The sequence below is a fragment of the Hyperolius riggenbachi genome, chromosome 1, assembly GCF_040937935.1.
Source record: "Hyperolius riggenbachi isolate aHypRig1 chromosome 1, aHypRig1.pri, whole genome shotgun sequence".
NCBI classification, from domain to species: domain Eukaryota; kingdom Metazoa; phylum Chordata; class Amphibia; order Anura; family Hyperoliidae; genus Hyperolius; species Hyperolius riggenbachi.
In genome coordinates this window covers 51728840-51747738 of record NC_090646.1, presented here as the reverse complement: position 1 = coordinate 51747738, position 18899 = coordinate 51728840, and the positions used below count along the sequence as shown (strand labels likewise).

The window sequence follows — 18899 nt, the reverse complement described above, 5'->3', positions numbered from 1 at the left end:
ACTGGCTTACGCAGAGTAACCAAGCAGCTCAGGGTGACCGAAACCACTAGTGCAAACCCCGCCTTCTTCTGATTTCTCTCGGGACCTTGACGCACCATCCTCCTCTTGCTCTGATTCGGGTGCCCCATGACTTACCCCTCGCCCCACAACCACCATTAGCACCACAGCCGCTTCACTTGATGTGTCAGAGGAGTTATTCACACACCAGTTTTAAGGAAATTAGTGATGCGCAAGAATTATTGCCAGAGGATGGAGATAAGGATGGTAAACCTGATATGTCTCAGTCAGATTACACACATGGACGTAAGGTGTGATGATGTACCCACTGCTGATACCTATTGTGAGTTGTCAGGAATAATTGAAACAGCTGATGATGACGATGTGTCCATGGATGTGATGGGGGTGCCCGCAAGATGAGATGAAGAAGAGGGGGACAGATCAGATGGGGAGACAAAGAGGAGGAGGAGATGAGTTGTAAGCAGGGGGAGGTCATTATAAGGAGCTAGTGGCACAGCCACACAGCATGTGTCAGCACCTGGGGTCAGCCAGCTTCTGAGTCGTGGGAAGTTCAACACCCAACTGGGTGCAACTGTTGAGAAGGCATCTGAGCTCCAAACACCCACACCAATAGGAGCAACACCAGAGTCGAAGCCACCACTCCAGCTTCTTCCGCCACTTCAACCTCTGCTGTCCTTGTCCCTTTGCAGTCACCCTCCACTCCACCTCTCACCTTGAGTAGTTCCTGCTTGTCCTCAGCCTGCAGTCATTTCTATCAAGGAAATATTTGAGTGGAAGAAGCCGATTTCTTCAAGTCACCCCCTTGCCCGGCATCTGACAGTTGGCTTGTTGGAACTCTTGTTACCATACATGCTGGTGAAGTCTGAGGCCTTTAAAAAATGTGTTGCGATTGAAACACCACAGTGGACGTTACCCAGCAGAAATTATTTTTCAAAAAAGGTAATCCCCAACCTGTACCGTAATGTACCGTAATGTGGAAAGCCAAGTCACAGCATCTCTGGCACACAGTGTTGGGGCAAGGGTCTATCTGACCCCTGAACATGTGAAGAGTATCAGAAGCGTGAACTCCACTGCTCCAGTCGGGGTGCATTTCAGGCAGTGCCATGGTGGGGATCATAGGGGATTAAGATTCGTGGGTATAGATCGAATCCATGGATCAATCAGGGGAGGGAACCCTGACAGACTATTATGGCAGAAGGAATGTCGATAAATATTCATCTTGAAGGCAACATCCCCCTGGGTCTGAATGATATGGAGGGTTTTGCTTCTTTCCTTACAGTTTAGCGTATGCCTTGCAATATATCCAATATTCCACTTTGATGCGTGTCCCAATACAATGTACTTGGCACTCAACCTGTGTCTGCCTGGGTATTCTGGTGCCCGACTGCTTCATGCTCCGTGAGTAGTAACTGGATTCTTTTTTATGCATTACTTTAGGCATTGGGCCATTTACAGATTGCTGTGATGATTTTTGCAGCCTGTCTAAATAGATCTTTCTTTCTGAATAGATTTTTTCTTTAAAAGTTAAAAATTCCAGAGCCTAAACAATAATTGGTTTGTGTAATTTGTGTATGTGTGCTGATATCGTGTTGGAGTGAGCCCCTTGCCTGAATTTACAGTTTTTCATTAAGATTGACTTTTTGTTGGTTATTGGTGTGCACCATCCACTGTTCATTTCTCCCTTTCTAACTGGTATTGCCATCTGACCACTTATTCCTGGTCTGTATTGCACGCCCAGGGACAAAGTTATTATGAAAAATTAAAAAATACGTTTGATTTTGATAAACTGAAAATTGAAAAGATACTTATTCAATTCTACAAAGTTTTCTGAAATGTTAAGACAGAAGGTGTCAGGCTGGCAGCAGGCCTGCCTGCCTGCCATTCCTGTTGGAGGTGGCACCAACCCTACTGCAGAGCCACGCAGTGGAGGCTTGACGCCAGTTGCCATTGGTGTGTTCAGTGGGTGGCAGGCTGGCAGCAGGCAGCAAAAGTACCAAGTCACTAGTAGAAGGGGAGGAAAGGGTGCAGCTGCTCCTAATCATAATATCAGGAACCAGAGATGACCTGTACAGTGCCATAAAGAAGTTGTGCTGTGTACAAACACATGTGCCTTCTCAAGTTGTGAATGTAAAAACAATCTCAAATCCAACAAAACTGAGAAGCATCACACAAAAAAAATTAGCTGCAGATAAATTGCAAGCTTGCAGGAGAGCTGTGGGGAGTGGACATTCCTCTGAAAAATCTGATGGTGATCGGAATGGATGTCTACCATGATGCTGACCAGAGTTCAGTGACAGGCTTTGTGGCCAGCATAAATTCTTGTCCGACCCGCTGATACTCCCGTGTAGTCTTTCAGCTTCCAGAAATACTACGAGCTAAGTCATGCTCTGACAGAGAAGATTGTGGTGTACTGAGATGGAGTGTCAGATGGACAGCACAGCACAGTGTGGAATTATGAGATCCCACAGTTACATACCTGCTTTAGTACTAGTTACATACCTGCTTTGGTACTTTTGAAAATTATTCCCCTTGCATGATTGTCATCGTAGTGCAGAAAAGGATCAGTATCAATCTGTACTGCTCCGTGTAGGGAACATTTGTCATATCTGCTCTCAGTACCGTGGTGGACCACACTGTCACCAACCGCAACTGAGTGGATTTCTTCCTGCTCTCCCACCATGTTAGGTAAGGATGTGGCATTCCCACTCACTCTATATGTGTAAGGAACACTGCAAACCTCAGCCCTGATCATCTACAGAGGTTGACTTTCAAATTGTGCCACATGTACTGGAACTAGCAAGGGACCATCCTAGTGCCCGCACTCTGCAAATATGCCCACAAGCTGGCTTTCTTGTCTGGGCAGGCCCTACACCATGAGCCTTCCATTCAGCTGTGTGATAAGCTCATCTTTCTTTAAGTTTGGGGACAACCGGCATCATTGTTTGCCCATCCCTCACGCAATTACCTTGCTTTGAATAGGCTTCCCTTCAGTTTTTACTGTTCTGCCCATGGATCATGCTTTAGATCTCTTCCAAAACTGATTTAGCTTGAAATTTTCTTCTATTTTAGATTTTTTTTTAGGGGGGTGGGGGGGATTAACAATACAAAATAAACAAAACAACAGTTAAGGTGTTGAGTGGGAGTATCTCGCTCAACCAGGCTTGGGCATCACAATATGCTTACTAAGGGGGGCCTACTGACATCAAAAGGGACTAAGGGTTTAAAAGTGGTGAGACCTTCATAACAGTTCCGCCACTTTGTGCTTATAGTGAGGGTCCAGTAGCGCTGTCACCCAATACAGGTTGTTTTCCTTTAACCGTTTTTGTATGGGGGTCCCTCCCTCAACAGGCAGGAAAGCATCAAAGATCCCGTTTAAACAAGAATGAATGCCAAGATAGCCAGCTCCTCTTCACAGGTCACAAAAGGTCTCCTTCTCCCCCCAGCCCCTCAGTGACAGTGTTCTTTCTGTTGCGTATCACACAGACACAAAGCTATGCAATAGTACAAACACAATACAGTGATAACAGAGGCCCTGCTGCAGTGGTAGTAGTCTGCTGCTTGTGTAATGTGGGCTGTGGCACACAATTACACCACAATAGAAGGGGCTACACCTGTGTGTCAGTGGCAGTGTTCTGTCTGCGGAGTCAGGGCCGGCGCTACCATTAAGGCAAAGGAGGCAGCTGCCCTAGGGCCCCAGAGCTTGTAGGGGCCCCCAGTGGCTACAAGAGGAAAACAAAATTTCAAATCGGCCTTATAGTTTTTGAGAAAATCGATTTTAAAGTTTTAAAGGAAAAAAAAAACACATTTAAAAACCTGCCGACTTTAATGGTTAATAGCAAATCCACCTTAAATGCTAGAAACCCTAAATATGCAGGATATGTTAAGGAGATCATTAGGAATAAGAGGAAAAAACTATTTTTCAAAAAGACCTTATAGTTTTTGAGAAAATCGATTTTAAAGTTTCGAAGGAAAAAAGTATACTTTTAAATGCGGTAAATGTCACTTTTAGTAGCAAACCTAACGGTAGTGTAATTTTACATGCATCAAACGAAAGCGCAATAAATTTCCTGACGGGGTTTCCAGGGGGTCCATACGCAGCCGCAGCGCTTTGGCCAGGGATCGCTATACAGCCGCAATATGGCTGTATGAAGATCCCTGGCATTTTTTCCTATTTTCCCAATTTTTTTTTTTTTATGTTTAGAGTGTGGGAATTAAAAAAAAAAAAAATTATGTGGGGTCCCCCCTCCTGAAACTTTTTAACCCCTTGTCCCCCATGCAGGCTGGGATAGCCAGAATGTGGAGCTCTGACCGATTGGGACTTCACACCCTGACTATACCAGCTGCAAAAAAGGTCCCCTAATGCCGATTTTTGTTCCGGGGTATATGTTGGGGGGGCCCCCAGGTTTATTTTGCCCTAGGGCCCCATTGTTGCTTAAACCGGCCCTGTGCGGAGTATCACACAGACACAGAGCTGTACAATAGCGCAAACACAATACAGTGATAACAGAGGCCCTGGAGCTCCACCATGCTAACTAGTTATGTGACCATGCGGCCACGCGAGATTGGATGGTAACAGGTCTGCAAGGCCCTTGCTGTGCCAGTGCTGCATGTGCGCTCAACTGAACGGACCAGCTTGGGCGTTGTTATTTATTAAAAAAAGTTTTGGGGTTTTTTTTTAAAAAAAATTAATGTCATTTACAAAATAATGTTATTAAGTTCTTGCGTTATGCTCAAGTAAACGGACCAGCGTGGTGCCACGTCATATCACGTGTACCAGAGGCCTGGATGGGATGGGAAGTTAATTCCATCCAGCTAACGCCCATAGGCGTCAGCAGGTCTTAAGTGGGTTACCATGGAAATGGCCGCTCGATCGAGCGGCCTTTCCATGTCAGTTCACGGAGTGTGTCTCCGTGAACAGCCGGAGAGCCGCCGATCGCAGCTCGCCGGCAAAATGTAAACACGCGGGGAAGAAATCCCCGCTGTTTACATCATACGGCGCTGCTGCGCAGCAGCGCCGTTTAGCAGATCGGCGATCCCCGGGCTCTGATTGGCAGGGGATTGCCGTCATTTGATAGGCTGAAGCCTATCCTACAATGCGCAGGGCGGATATCCGTCCTGCACTGCTCACAGGGGGAGGGAGAGGGAGGGAGAGGGGGAGAGTGCCGAAAACGCTGCGGAAGGGGGCTTTGAAGAGCCCCCCCGCAAAGCGCAGCAAGCCGGTGGCGATCAGACCCCCCCAGGAGGACATCCCCCTAGTGGGGAAAAAGGGGGTAAGTCTGATCGCCCTGGCTATTTCCTGATCGGTGCTGCGGGCTGGAGAGTCCACGCAGCCCCAATCAGAAGAAAATCCCCTGGTCCCTAAATATTACTGTGTGTGTCTCCTATATGATATATTTAACTGACATTTTTTAATAACCGATGATTTATACAGGAAAATCATGACGATTAACAAGGTTGCCCACATTTTCGCATCCCACTGTATTGTCTAATGGACGCATAAAACGTATTAGAAGTAAAATCTACAATCAAATAAAGATAAGTTGATTGTTTTTACTCAAAATTATTTTACCCTTCCAGGTCAGTTATGGAGCCCGGGATACCTTGCTAAGTGACAGAAGGCTTTTTCCTAACTTTTTCCGAACAGTACCAGATAACCAGGTTCAGCATGAGGCAATTGTGAAGCTGCTGGAGGCATTTAAGTGGAACTGGGTCGGGATTGTGACATCAGATGATGAATACGGAGAAAGGGAACTCCAGCAACTGAGCAAGCATTTGGCCAATTGTGGAATTTGTCTTGAATTTAAGGTTCTTATTTCTGATCAAAATAAGATACCTCGAGAATTTCAAGTTTCCACCACTGAAGTTATTATTATTTGTGGCAGCTTTAGTCAAAAAATGTACAAGGTTCTGTATCATTTTAAAAGCTATCATGCAACAAAAACATTTATTTTTGCAAATTCTCGGGCCGCAGCGGAAATGCTTTCATTTTCCAGTAACTGCAGTTTGGCATTTTCACTACAGATATTCTCTGTAAATGGCATGGAAGAGTTTTTCAGCAAATATGTGTCAACAATTCACAAGGATGACCCGTTGCATGAAGACATTATGCTTAATTATTATTTTTGCCCATCAGGAAACAAACTGAAGAACTCTGTGCTCACAAGGGTACTGATCCGACAATCTCAAAACTGCAGCATAAGGAAGGGTGATTCAATAAGAATACATTTTCCTACTGAAGGAACCTCATCTAAAGTGTACCTTGCAGTATACATAATGGCCAATGCCTTGCATAACATGTATCATTCTTTACATACAAATAAAGCAATAGAAGGTTTCATGTATAAACATAAATACAAGGTGAAAGTCACAGAGTAAATACATCATTTTAGTGGGCAGAGTAAAGTCCGGTTCACACTGGATGGATCAAAAGCTGATCCATGTAAAAACTGATCTGAGAATGGATCAGTTTTTCGTAGGCATCAGTTTTCGATCTGTGACCCTCCATTCTGTGAATGTGATGACCGCTTCAATCCGGAAAAATTGCTGCAGACTCAAACTTGTAATGCTGGGTTTACACCATACAATTTTCTGTTAGATTTACCTGCCAGATAGATAAAGTTCAACATGTTGCAAAACGTATCTATCGTACCATCTATCTGCCTAGCAATTAGGCATTGTTCTACTCAGCATGAGATAACCAGAAGACAATGCACCAGAGATAATGACCATTCTCTACAGAAAATAATCTAATTATGCACTCTAACAGAAAATCTAACAGAAGAATCTAACAGAAAATCTAACAGAAAATCTAACAGAAGAATCTAACAGAAAATCTAACAGAAGAATCTAACAGAAAATCTAACAGAAAAATTTAACAGAAGAATCTAACAGAAACTTGTATGGTGTATTCCCAGCATTATGTGCTGAACAGATCCGCTATAATGGAGCAATGTGAATGGATCGTATTGATTAACATAGGATCCATTCACCTCCATTAGCATCCAGTCCATTTAGCGGAGATTTTTAAGGCCAATGGGAACCGGACATAATGGAATATAAGATCCTCTATTAGGTCTGTATTGTTGACTCAAGATTTTATTTTTTGTCACAAGTTAGCGGAAAATGACACTTTGTGAAAAAACACAATTAAAATCAATTTCCGCTAACTTTTGACAAAAAATAAAATCTTCTATGAACTCACCATACTCCTAACGGAATACCTTGGGGTGTCTTCTTTCTAAAATAGGGTCATTTGTGGGGTTCCTATACTGCCCTGGCATTTTAGGGGCCCTAAACCGTGAGGAGTAGTCTTGAAACGAAATTTCTCAAAATGACCTGTGAAATCCTAAAGGTACTCATTGGACTTTGGGCCCCTTAGCGTACTTAGGGTGTAAAAAAGTGCCACACATGTGGTACCGCTGTACTCAGGAGAAGTAGTATAATGCGTTTTGGGGTGTATTTTTACACATACCCATGCTAAGTGGGAGAAATATCTCTGTAAATGACAATTGTTTGATTTTTTTACACACAATTGTCCATTTACATAGAAATTTCTCCCACCCAGCATGGGTATGTGTAAAAATACACCCCAAAACACATTATACTACTTTTCCTGAGTACGGCGGTACCACATGTGTGACACTTTTTTGCAGCCTAGGTGCGCTAAGGGGCCCAACGTCCTATTCACAGGTCATTTTGAAGCATTTGTTTTCTAGACTACTCCTCGCGGTTTAGGGCCCCTAAAATGCCAGGGCAGTATAGGAACCCCACAAGTGACCCCATTTTAGAAAGAAGACACCCCAAGGTATTCCGTTAGGTGTATGGCGAGTTCATAGAAGATTTTATTTTTTGTCACAAGTTAGTGAAAAATGACACTTTGTGAAAAAAAACCAATAAAAATTAATTTCCGCTAACTTTTGACAAAAAATAAAATCTTCTATGAACTCGTCATACACCTAACAGAATACCTTGGGGTGTCTTTTTTTTCTAAAATGGGGTCACTTGTGGGGTTCCTATACCGCCCTGGCATTTTACAGGCCCAAAACCGTGAGTAGTCTGGAAACCAAATGTCTCAAAATGACTGTTCAGGGGTATAAGCATCTGCAAATTTTGATGACAGGTGGTCTATGAGGGGGCGAATTTTGTGGAACCGGTCATAAGCAGGGTGGCCTTTTAGATGACAGGTTGTATTGGGCCTGATCTGATGGATAGGAGTGCTAGGGGGGTGACAGGAGGTGATTGATGGGTGTCTCAGGGGGTGGTTAGAGGGGAAAATAGATGCAATCAATGCACTGGGGAGGTGATCGGAAGGGGGTCTGAGGGTTTGGCCGAGTGATCAGGAGCCCACACGGGGCAAATTGGGGCCTGATCTGCTGGGTAGGTGTGCTAGGGGGTGACAGGAGGTGATTGATGGGTGTCTCAAGGTGTGATTAGAGGGGGGAATAGATGCAAGCAATGCACTGGCGAGGTGATCAGGGCTGGGGTCTGAGGGCATTCTGAGGGTGTGGGCGGGTGATTGAGTGCCCTAGGGGCAGATAAGGGTCTAATCTGATAGGTAGCAGTGACAGGGGGTGATTGATGGGTAATTAGTGGGTGTTTAGGGTAGAGAATAGATGGAAACACTGCGCTTGGGTGGTGATCTGATGTCGGATCTGCGGGCGATCTATTGGTGTGGGTGGGTGATCAGTTTGCCCGCAAGGGGCAGGTTAGGGGCTGATTGTTGGGTGGCAGTGACAGGGGGTGATTGATGGGTGATAGGTGATTGGCAGGTGATTGACAGGTGATCAGTGGGTTATTACAGGGAAGGACAGATGTAAATATTGCACTGGCGAATTGATAAGGGGGGGTCTGAGGGCAATCTGAGCGTGTAGGCGGGCGATTGGGTGCCCGCAAGGGGCAGATTAGGGTCTGATCTATTGGTGTGGGTGGGTGATCAGTTTGCCCGCAAGGGGCAGGTTAGGGGGTTAGATTGATGGGTGGCAGTGACAGCGGGTGATTGATGGGTGGCAGTGACAGGGGGTGATTGATGGGTGGCAGTGACAGGGGGTGATTGATGGGTGATTGATAGGTGATTGACAGGTAATCAGTGGGTTATTACAGGGGAGAACAGATGTAAATATTGCACTGGCGAATTGATAAGGGGGGGTCTGAGGGCAATCTGAGCGTGTAGGCGGGCGATTGGGTGCCCGCAAGGGGCAGATTAGGGTCTGATCTGATGGGTAACAGTGACAGGTGGTGATAGGGGGTGATTGATGGGTGATTGATGGGTAATTAGTGGGTGTTTAGAGGAGAGAATAGATGGAAACACTGCGCTTGGGTGGTGATCTGATGTCGGATCTGCGGGCGATCTATTGGTGTGGGTGGGTGATCAGTTTGCCCGCAAGGGGCAGGTTAGGGGCTGATTGTTGGGTGGCAGTGACAGGGGGTGATTGATGGGTGATAGGTGATTGGCAGGTGATTGACAGGTGATCAGTGGGTTATTACAGGGAAGGACAGATGTAAATATTGCACTGGCGAATTGATAAGGGGGGGTCTGAGGGCAATCTGAGCGTGTAGGCGGGCGATTGGGTGCCCGCAAGGGGCAGATTAGGGTCTGATCTGATGGGTAACAGTGACAGGTGGTGATAGGGGGTGATTGATGGGTGATTGATGGGTAATTAGTGGGTGTTTAGAGAAGATAACAGATGTAAACGATACATTTGGGAGGTAATCTGACGGCGGGTTTGCGGGCGATCTAATGGTGTGGGTGGGTGATCAGATTGCCCGCAAGGGGCAGGTTAGGGGCTGATTGATGGGTGGCAGTGACAGGGGGTGACAGGGGGTGATTGATGGGTGATAGGTGATTGGCAGGTGATTGACAGGTGATCAGTGGGTTATTACAGGGAAGAACAGATGTAATTAATGCACTGGCGAATTGATAAGGGGGGGGTCTGAGGGCAATCTGAGCGTGTAGGCGGGTGATTGGGTGCCCGCAAGGGGCAGATTAGGGTCTGATCTGATAGGTAACAGTGACAGGTGGTGATAGGGGGTGATTGATGGGTGATTGATGGGTAATTAGTGGGTGTTTAGAGGAGAGAATAGATGTAAACAATGGATTTGGGAGGTGATCTGATGTCGGATCTGTGGGCGATCTATTGGTGTGGGGGGGTGATCAGATTGCCCGCAAGGGGCAGGTTAGGGGCTGATTGATGGGTGGCAGTGACAGGGGGTGATTGACGGGTGATTGACAGGTGATTGACAGGTGATTGACAGGTGATTGACAGGTGATCAGGGGGATAGATGCATACAGTAAACGGGGGGGGGGGTCTGGGGAGAATCTGAGGGGTGGGGGGTGATCAGGAGGGGGCAGGGAGCAGGGGGGGGATAAAAAAAAATAGCGTTGACAGATAGTGACAGGGAGTGATTGATGGGTGATTAGGGGGGTGATTGGGTGCAAACAGGGGTCTGGGGGGTGGGCAGGGGGGGGGGTCTGATGGGTGCTGTGGGCGATCTGGGGCAGGGGGGGGAGAAATCAGTGTGCTTGGGTGCAGACTAGGGTGGCAGCAGCCTGCCCTGGTGGTCCCTCGGACACTGGGATCACCAGGGCAGGAGGCAGCCTGTATAATACACTTTGTAAACATTACAAAGTGTATTATACACTTTGTATGCGGCGATCGCGGGGTTTACATCCCGCCGGCGCTTCCGTATAGCCGGCGGGATGTTGCGGCGAGCGAGCGGTGACAGGCGCCGGCGGAGGATCGCGTCACGGATGACGCGATCGCTCCGCCCATGCCCTTAAATGGACCGCCGCCTCTGTGGGTGAGCCGGTCCTTAAGGGCTCCACTTCCCGGCCGCCTCTGTGCGTTAGGCGGTCGGGAAGTGGTTAAAGTCTAAAACACCTGATCTGCTGCCTGCTTGTTCAGGGGCTATGGCTAATAGTATTAGAGGCAGAGGATCAGCAGGGCTGCCAGGCAACTGGTATTGCTTAAAAGGAAATAAACATGGCAGCCTCCATATACCTCTCTCTTCAGTTCCCCTTTAAGGTTTTGAGAATGGCACAAATACTGGTTTTCACAAAGTTTGCTGCTTCCGTTTTCATGATGGCAATTTGCATATAAAACAAAATACAAACAAAAATCACTTCCACTCCATTTCAACCCTGCCACTTATGAGATAATTTCAGTAATCTTTTAATTAACACAGGTGAGAGTGTTGACCAGCACACAGCTGGAGATCATTCTGTAATGCTGATTGAGTTGGGATAGCTCTCTGAATGCTTTAAAAGGATGGTGATGCTTGAAATCATTGTTCTTCCTCTTTTACCATGGTTGCCTGCAAGGAAACAGGTGCAGTCATTTCTGCGTTGCATTAAATAAGGGCTTCACAGGCAAGGATATTGCTGCTACTAATACTGCATCTTAATCAACAATTCCTCGGATCATCAAGAACTTCAAGAAAATAGGTTCAATTGTTGTAAAGAAGGCTTTAAGGCACCATACAAAGTCCAACAAGCCCCAGAACCATCTTCTAAAGATGATTCATCTGTGGGATCAAGGTGCCACCAGTAGGGCTGCTCAAATCCGATCCGGATGAAATTCAAATAGTAGCTATCCGGATTTCTCCCAGTAAACCTTTGCGGGCTGGGCGGGGGGTTTAATCTTACCTATCTCGACGCCTTCTTCGTCCATCCCTCGGCGCCTCCCACGATGCACTCCAATCCGGCGTCACGTGACTAAAAACACTTCCTCCTTCCGGGTTGAAGGAGGAAGTGTATAGTCACGTGAGTCCCCAACCTTGGCACACTTGGTCACTTGGTGACCGAGGTTAAAAATTCAGAGAAAGTGGGTAGAGCATAAAACAGTCAATCATATTTCAGCCATTCTTACACTATTAGGGTCAAGGTTCTCAATTTTGGCACAGTTGGTCACTGGGTGACTGGGATTCATTTTTAGGAAAGTGGGTAGGTTCAAAGTTCAGGGAAAGTGGGCAGAGCATAAAACAGCCAATCAACTTTCAGTCATTACTTTAAATGGAAACATGTAAACTGCAGCCATTCTTACACTATTAATGACAGGGTTCTCAAACTTGGCACAGTTTGTCACTGGGTGACTGGGATTAACAGGAAAGTGGATGGAGTGCTGGAAGCTACAACAGCCACTCAAAATTCGCCTATTGATTTTCAAGAGGAAGATTTAAATTGATGCCATTCTTACACTGTTAAAGAGAGTCTGAAGCAAATAAATCTCGCTTCAGAGCTCATAGTTAGCAGGGGCATGTGTGCCCCTGCTAAAACGCCGCTATCCCGCGGCTAAACGGAGGTCCCTTACCCCCGAAATCCCCTCCGAGCAGCAGGGGATCTCTTCCGGATTGAAGCGGGGCTAACCGCCGCAGCCCCGCCTCACGCGCGTCTGTCAGCGCGAATCTCCGCCTCTCCCCCACCCCTCTCAGTCTTCCTTTACTGAGAGGGGCGGGGGAGAGGCGGCGATGCGCTGCTGATAGACGCGCTGTGAGGTAGGGCTGCAGCCGTTAGCCCTGCCTCAACAGCAGCAAAATCTACGACCAAGTTGGTCATAGATTTTGCAGGGGGGGGGGGGGGGTTTGGGGGGTCAGGGACCCTCGTTTAGCCGTGGGATAGCGGCGTTTTAGCAGGGGCACACATGCCCCTGCTGACTATGAGACAAGAAGCGAGATTTATTCTCGCTTTAATGTCTCTTTAAAGGGTCACTTAAGTCACACAAAAAATGAGTTTTACTCACCTGGGACTTCCATCAGCACCCTGCAGCTGTCCAGTACCCTCGCAGCCTCGCTCCGATCCTCCTGTCCCCGTCAGCGGCTACTTCAGGTTTTGGCGACAGGCGCCGACAGGCTGGGAACGTGAGTGATTCTTCTCGTTCCTGGCCCCAAAGCACCCTCTATACTGCTATTGTGGCTACTGGCGCTTTGAGTCCGCCAGGAGAAAAGTGCAATATAAATGTTATTTGTCTTGTCTTGTCTACGAGGGCACCGGACAGCTGCAGGGGGCTGGTGGAAGCCCCAGGTGAGTAAAACTCATTTTTTTTTTTTGCTTTACTTAAGTGTCCCTTTAATGGTAGGAGACCTCAAACCTGCTACAGTCAGTCATTGGGTGACTGGAATTCAAATTCTGAAAAAGGGGTGGAGCCACAAACAGCCAATCAGATTTGTTTGATTGATTTCAATGGAAACATTTAAACTGCTTCCATTCTCACGTTGTTGTTATTAATATTGTTATTATTAATTTATAGAGTGCCAGGATCTTCCGTGGCGCAGTAAAACTGTACAGAGGGTATAACAATACAAAATAAACAATACAACAGTTAATACAATGGTGGATTACTGATGATGCAGTGAACAAATCAACTAAATATTTTTGCATAGGAGTGGGAGGTATGAACAGATATACACAGCATTGAGAGACAAAAAGAGGAAGAGAGCCCTGGCCAAAAGATAGATAGATTACAAAATAGATTATAGATTACAAACATTTGAAAGTGAAAGACTGAGTGGACTTTGAAGGATAAGAAGCAAAAAGAAGGGTCAGGAGAATAGGTGCTGATTAAACGGTTTTGAGAAAGAATGATGCCTACACTCCCTCCATGTTTATTACCAGGTCTGGGTGTATGGCTGAACTATAGGCTGCCGTATGACAGTGCAGCAGGTGATACAGTGTCTGAGAAGACTTCACCAGAGTGAATACAGAGGGTTCACCACAAGATGTGAACCATCAGTGAGCCTCAAAACAGGAAGGCCAGATTAGAGTTTGCCAAACAACATCTAAAAAGCCTTCACAGTTCTGGAACAAAATACTATGGACAGATGGGACCAAGATCAACTTATACTAGTGATGGGAAGAGAAGAGTATGGAGAAGGAAAGGAACTGTTCATGATCCTAAGCATACCACCTCATTAGTGAAGCATGGTGGTGGTAGTGTCATGGCGTGGGCATGTATGGCTGCCAATGGTACTGGTTCTTTTGTGTTTATTGATGATGTGACTGCTGACAAAAGCAGCAGGATGAATTCAGAAGTGTTTTGGGCAAATATTATTGGCTCATATTCAGCCAAATGCTTCAGAATTCATTGGAAGGCGCTTCATTGTACAGATAGACAATGACCCAAAGCATACTGCAAAAGCAACCAAAGAGTTTTTTGAAGGGAAAGATGTGGAATGTTATGCAATGGCTAAGACAATCACCTGACCTGAATCCGATTAATCATGCATTTCACTTGCTGAAGACAAAACTATAGGGAAAATGCCCCTAGAACAAGCAGGAACTGAAGACAGTTGCAGAAGAGGCCAGGCAGAGCATTACCAGGGAGGAAACTCAGCATCTGATGATGTCTATGCGTTCCAGACTTCAGGCTGTAATTGACTGCAAACAATATGCAACCAAGTATTACAAAAAGAAAGTTTGATTTATGATTATTATTATTCTGTCACATTACTTTTACTCCCTTAACAAGTGGGAGGGACAACTGTTGTAATTCCTACACCGTTCACTTGATTTGGATGTCATGTAAATACCCTCACATTAAATCTGACAGTCTGCAGTTAAATCACATTGTTTTAATTTCATTTCAAATCCATTGTAGTTGTTTATAGAGCCAAAATGTTAGAACTGTGTCAATGTCCTAATGCTTAACCACTTGAGGACTGCAGTGGTAAACCCCCCAAAAGACCAGCCTGTTTTTCCCTAATTGGCCACTGCAGCTTTAAGGCCAAGCTGCAGGGCTGCACAACACACCACATGAGTAATTTCCCCCCCCCCTTTTCTCCCCACCAACAGAGCTCTCTGTTGGTGGGGTCTGATTGCCCCCAGTTGTTTATTTTTTTTATAAATATTTATGTTAGCCTTTTATATACAAAAAAAACCCTTTCCTCTGCCTCCCCCAGCCAGCCAGCCTCCCTCCCTCCCTCCCCCCACCAGCCAATCAGGGTAATCAGCTGTCATAGGCTTCAGCCTATGATAGCCGATCACTGTCCAGCCTATGGAGGGGACAGCCATGTCACACGGCTGTCCCCAGTACAGCGCTGCTGCCGATCGCAGTGCTGTACATGTAAAAAGACAGCGATTACGCCATCTAACAGTCTACCGAGCGGCGATTGCCGTTCGGAGACTGAAGGCGGGGTGGAGCTCCGCCCCGAGAAGGAGATGCGCGTGCAGCCTCCGCGTGATCTCCTTCAATAGCCAGCTCCAGGACCTGACGCCAATTGGCGTTAGGCGGTCCTGTGGCTGCTGCCGCATCCACGCCCATTGGCGTGGGGCAGTCTTTAGGTAGTTAAGGGCCTGACTGTATCACCAGCTGCAAGTAGGAGGAGAAGGGAAAGTGTCAGCAGATGGGAGTGGGATTTAAATTTTGACTGTGAATGTTTGGAGCTGCAGGGGGGAGTGAGAGTTTTCAGGAGAGAAAAAAGTTTATGAGAGGCTAAGAAATGTGAGAACAAGAAGGGTGAAATGAGTAAGGAGTGTGCTACATTGTGCTACAGTATTGATACCAAGGACCCCAGAGCTTACAAACTTGGTCATTGACTGACTATGTGTGACTGACTATGTGTCAAGGTTGGAAAAAGTGGCTGGACCCAACAACGACCAAACACATACCACGGCAATGCCGGGTCTTCAACTAGTATGGAATACAAACTGCATTCACTTGAGTCTAGTAGAGGCACATAAACTGTGTCACAACACCAGTGGAGGTATATATTATATTAATGTGATGTTCTATCCTTCAGAAGTGAGCAATACAGTAAGTCAACAACACAACCTGGTATCTGGTGAGAAATAATGATTGGTGTCAAAGAGGATAACTGGTCGCAGTATACTTACCCGTATCCAAGGCAAAAAGGGGAATGGTGTCCTTACCTGACAAGCTGAGCTTGTCACATCTAAGGCTCCCTGCACACTGCATGCAATTCTGATTCCGATTTTTAATCTTTTTTTTAAATGCGATTCCGATTCCGATTTTTAGTCGTTACAGCATGTTGCATTTTTTTCTGCACTTTTCTGTTGATAGCATTCAGGGAAAATCAGAATTGAAACCGGAATCGGAATAGAAAATCGGATTTGGAGTGTGCAAGGAGCCTAACAGGTGTCATGGGCACCGCCCACTTCTCATACACAAACAAAAACATCACTGCTGACAACTTATGAGATAAATACGCTTACATCCTGTTAAAATTTTTGTTCAGCTCACTAGGTACCTGAGAAGACAATCCTTAACTTATATGGATAAGAAACTATTTTTTAATGAGAAGGGGGAATTTCCTAGCACTCTGTACATTGTAAATTGGATATCCTATAAATATAACCAAAGACATTTTATACATGTTCATAGAGTGGGTGAATTTGATGGAACGACACCTGATGATCAGAAGCTGAATATTTCTCTGCAGTTAATTTCATGGAAAAATAACAAGGTGAATTACCTTCCTGAAAGCTGGGGAGGATTGCTGCAGGTTTCAGCTGGGATTATAGATGTGGGAATTGCACCTGGGATACAGTCACATTTCCAAATCCTAATTCCGTGTAACTGTGAACTTTTAAGTGAAATTTCGCTGAAGTGAAATTTATTATGATCAACACTAGTTAATCAAATTGGAATCTATATACTGTAAGGTGCCACTGGCGTAACAATAGTGGAAGCAGCCCCTACCCCCGTGGGGGGGCTCGGGGCCCCCCCTGGGGCCTGCTTATGGCCATTTTGGGAGGGCAGGAGGGGTCGCAGCATGAGGGGAGAGTTTTGCACATCAGCGGGGAAGGGGGACAGCTCCCCCCCCTTTCCTCACCTCTAAGTGCCAGCAGCGGCGACAGCAGCTATAATTACCTCCATGCAAGTGTGAAATAGTGTAGATGGCCCGAATGCTTTGCCGGCGAGCACTATTCGGCAAAGATCAGGTATTCATGCTTGCCGCACATGGCGAGCACATGGCACTATTTGCCCCCTATAAAAATGCTGCAGCGCCCACCATGTTCCAGTCTGTCTTCAGCTGTAATAGTGAGAGGAAGGGACAGAGCTTGCACAACCTTTATTGGAAGACGATGACGGTGATAAGGATGTCACACCATGTGGTATGTCTCAGTCAGGCGTCAGTACACATGTGGACGTAAGGTGTGAGGAGGATGATGTTGGTGTAGTACCCATTGTTGGTGCCTATTTGGAGGTGTCTGAGACAAGTGAAGCAGTTGATGATGATGATGATGTATCCATGGATGTCACCTGGGTGCAAGAGGACATGAAGAACAGGGGGGCAGTTCAGATGGGGAGACAGAGAGTAGGAGGAGGAGATGAGATCTTGAAACCAGCAGGGGGATCTCATAGCAAGTAGCTAGTCGCACTGTATGACAGCATGTATCGGCACCTGGGGTCAGCCAGCCAACACGCCCTTCAACGCCTGCTGTTGCCACCACCAGAATGCCGCCATTCCAAAGCTCACCAGTGTGGAATTTCTTTTGTTTGTGTTCCTCTGATACCAGCAATGCCATCTGCAACCTCTTCCTAAAGAAACAGAGTCGTGGGAAGTCCAACACCCACCTAGGGACCACTGTTTCGCGAAAGCACCTGATTGCAAAACACAAACACCAATGGGATGCACACATTAGTAAAAGCAGCACACAAATTCAAAGCCACCCTCCTCCCCCTGGTCCAGCAGCATCTTCAGACACGTTAACCTCTGCTGTCTTTGCCACCTCTCAAGCACCTTGCACTCTGAAGCCTCCCACCTGGAGCAGTTCCTGCTCATCTGTCCACAGCAGTCAGGTTTCTGTAAAGGAAGTTTTGGAGTGGAAGAAGCCAATGTCTCCGAGTCACCCCCTAGCCCGATCTCTGACCGCTGGCTTGTTAGTACTGCTAGCATGCCAGCTTTTACCGTATAAGCTGGTGGAGTCTGAGGCCTTCAAGAAATTTATCATGATTGGGTGCCTGTACCGTCAAGTGGAAAGACAAGTAGTGGCATCTCTGGCGCACAGTGTTGGGGCAAGGGTCCATATAACCACTGATACCTGGTCTGCAAAATACAGTCAGGGCAGGAATATCACGTACACTGTGCATTGGGTCAACCTGTTGACAGCTGCCAAGCATGGAATACGTGGATGTTGGCAGAGCTGGTGACACCACCATGACTTTCAGGCAGGCCTGCTGCCACCTCCTCTTCTCGTCCTACTCCTCCTCCACCCTCTTCGGCTGAGTCCTGTTCTGCTGTTGTGTCTTTCTCTGCTACCACTGCACCGCACAGGGCCTATTCCACCTCCCAGGTACGACGGTGTCACACATTCCTGGCCATAACTTGCCTGCAAGCTGAGAGTCACACTTGACCAGCACTTCTGGCTGCTCTGAACAAACAGGTGGATCTTTGGCTGACCCCGCACCAACTGGAGATCGGCAAAGTTGTGTGTGACAATGGAATCAATCTGGTGGTGGCGCTGAGGTTAGGCAAGTTAACACATGTATCCTACTTGGCACATGTGTTGAATCTCATTAAACAAAGATTTGTGTGTAAGTACCCAGGCTAACAGGAGGTCCTCCAGTAGTCCAGGAAGGTATGTGGCCATTTCAGATGTTCCTACACGACCATGGTGAGGCGCCTGATTTGCGACAGTCTGAGTCGTTGGAATTCAATGCTCCTCATGTTCAACAGCCTGCTCCAACATGAAAAAAGTCAATGATTATCTGTACGAGGATGGTGGTAGGACAGGCCGTAGGGATCTGTTTTTTTTTTGCCACATTACTGGAGGCTCATACACAATGCTTGCAGGCTGTTTGAGGAGGTGGCAAACCTGGTGAGTCGCAGTGAAGACACCATCAGCGACCTGATCCCATACACAATCCTCCTCGAGTGTGCCCTGTGAAGAGTGCTGTATCAGGCCATAGAGGACAGTGACCAGGAAG

General features: G+C 46.6%; 1 protein-coding gene across 1 annotated transcript in view; it reads left to right on the top strand.

The window, feature by feature from the left end:
- LOC137552076 (uncharacterized) overlaps positions 1-17340 on the top strand; it is a 108988-nt gene extending 91648 nt beyond the window's left edge. Inside the window, exons 4-6 of the mRNA XM_068271374.1 lie at positions 5596-5880; positions 6040-6183; positions 17095-17340. Of these exons, the coding sequence (XP_068127475.1) occupies positions 5596-5880; positions 6040-6183; positions 17095-17340 (675 nt within the window). The remainder of the gene's footprint in view (positions 1-5595; positions 5881-6039; positions 6184-17094) is intronic.
- The last annotated feature ends 1559 nt before the right edge of the window (positions 17341-18899 follow it).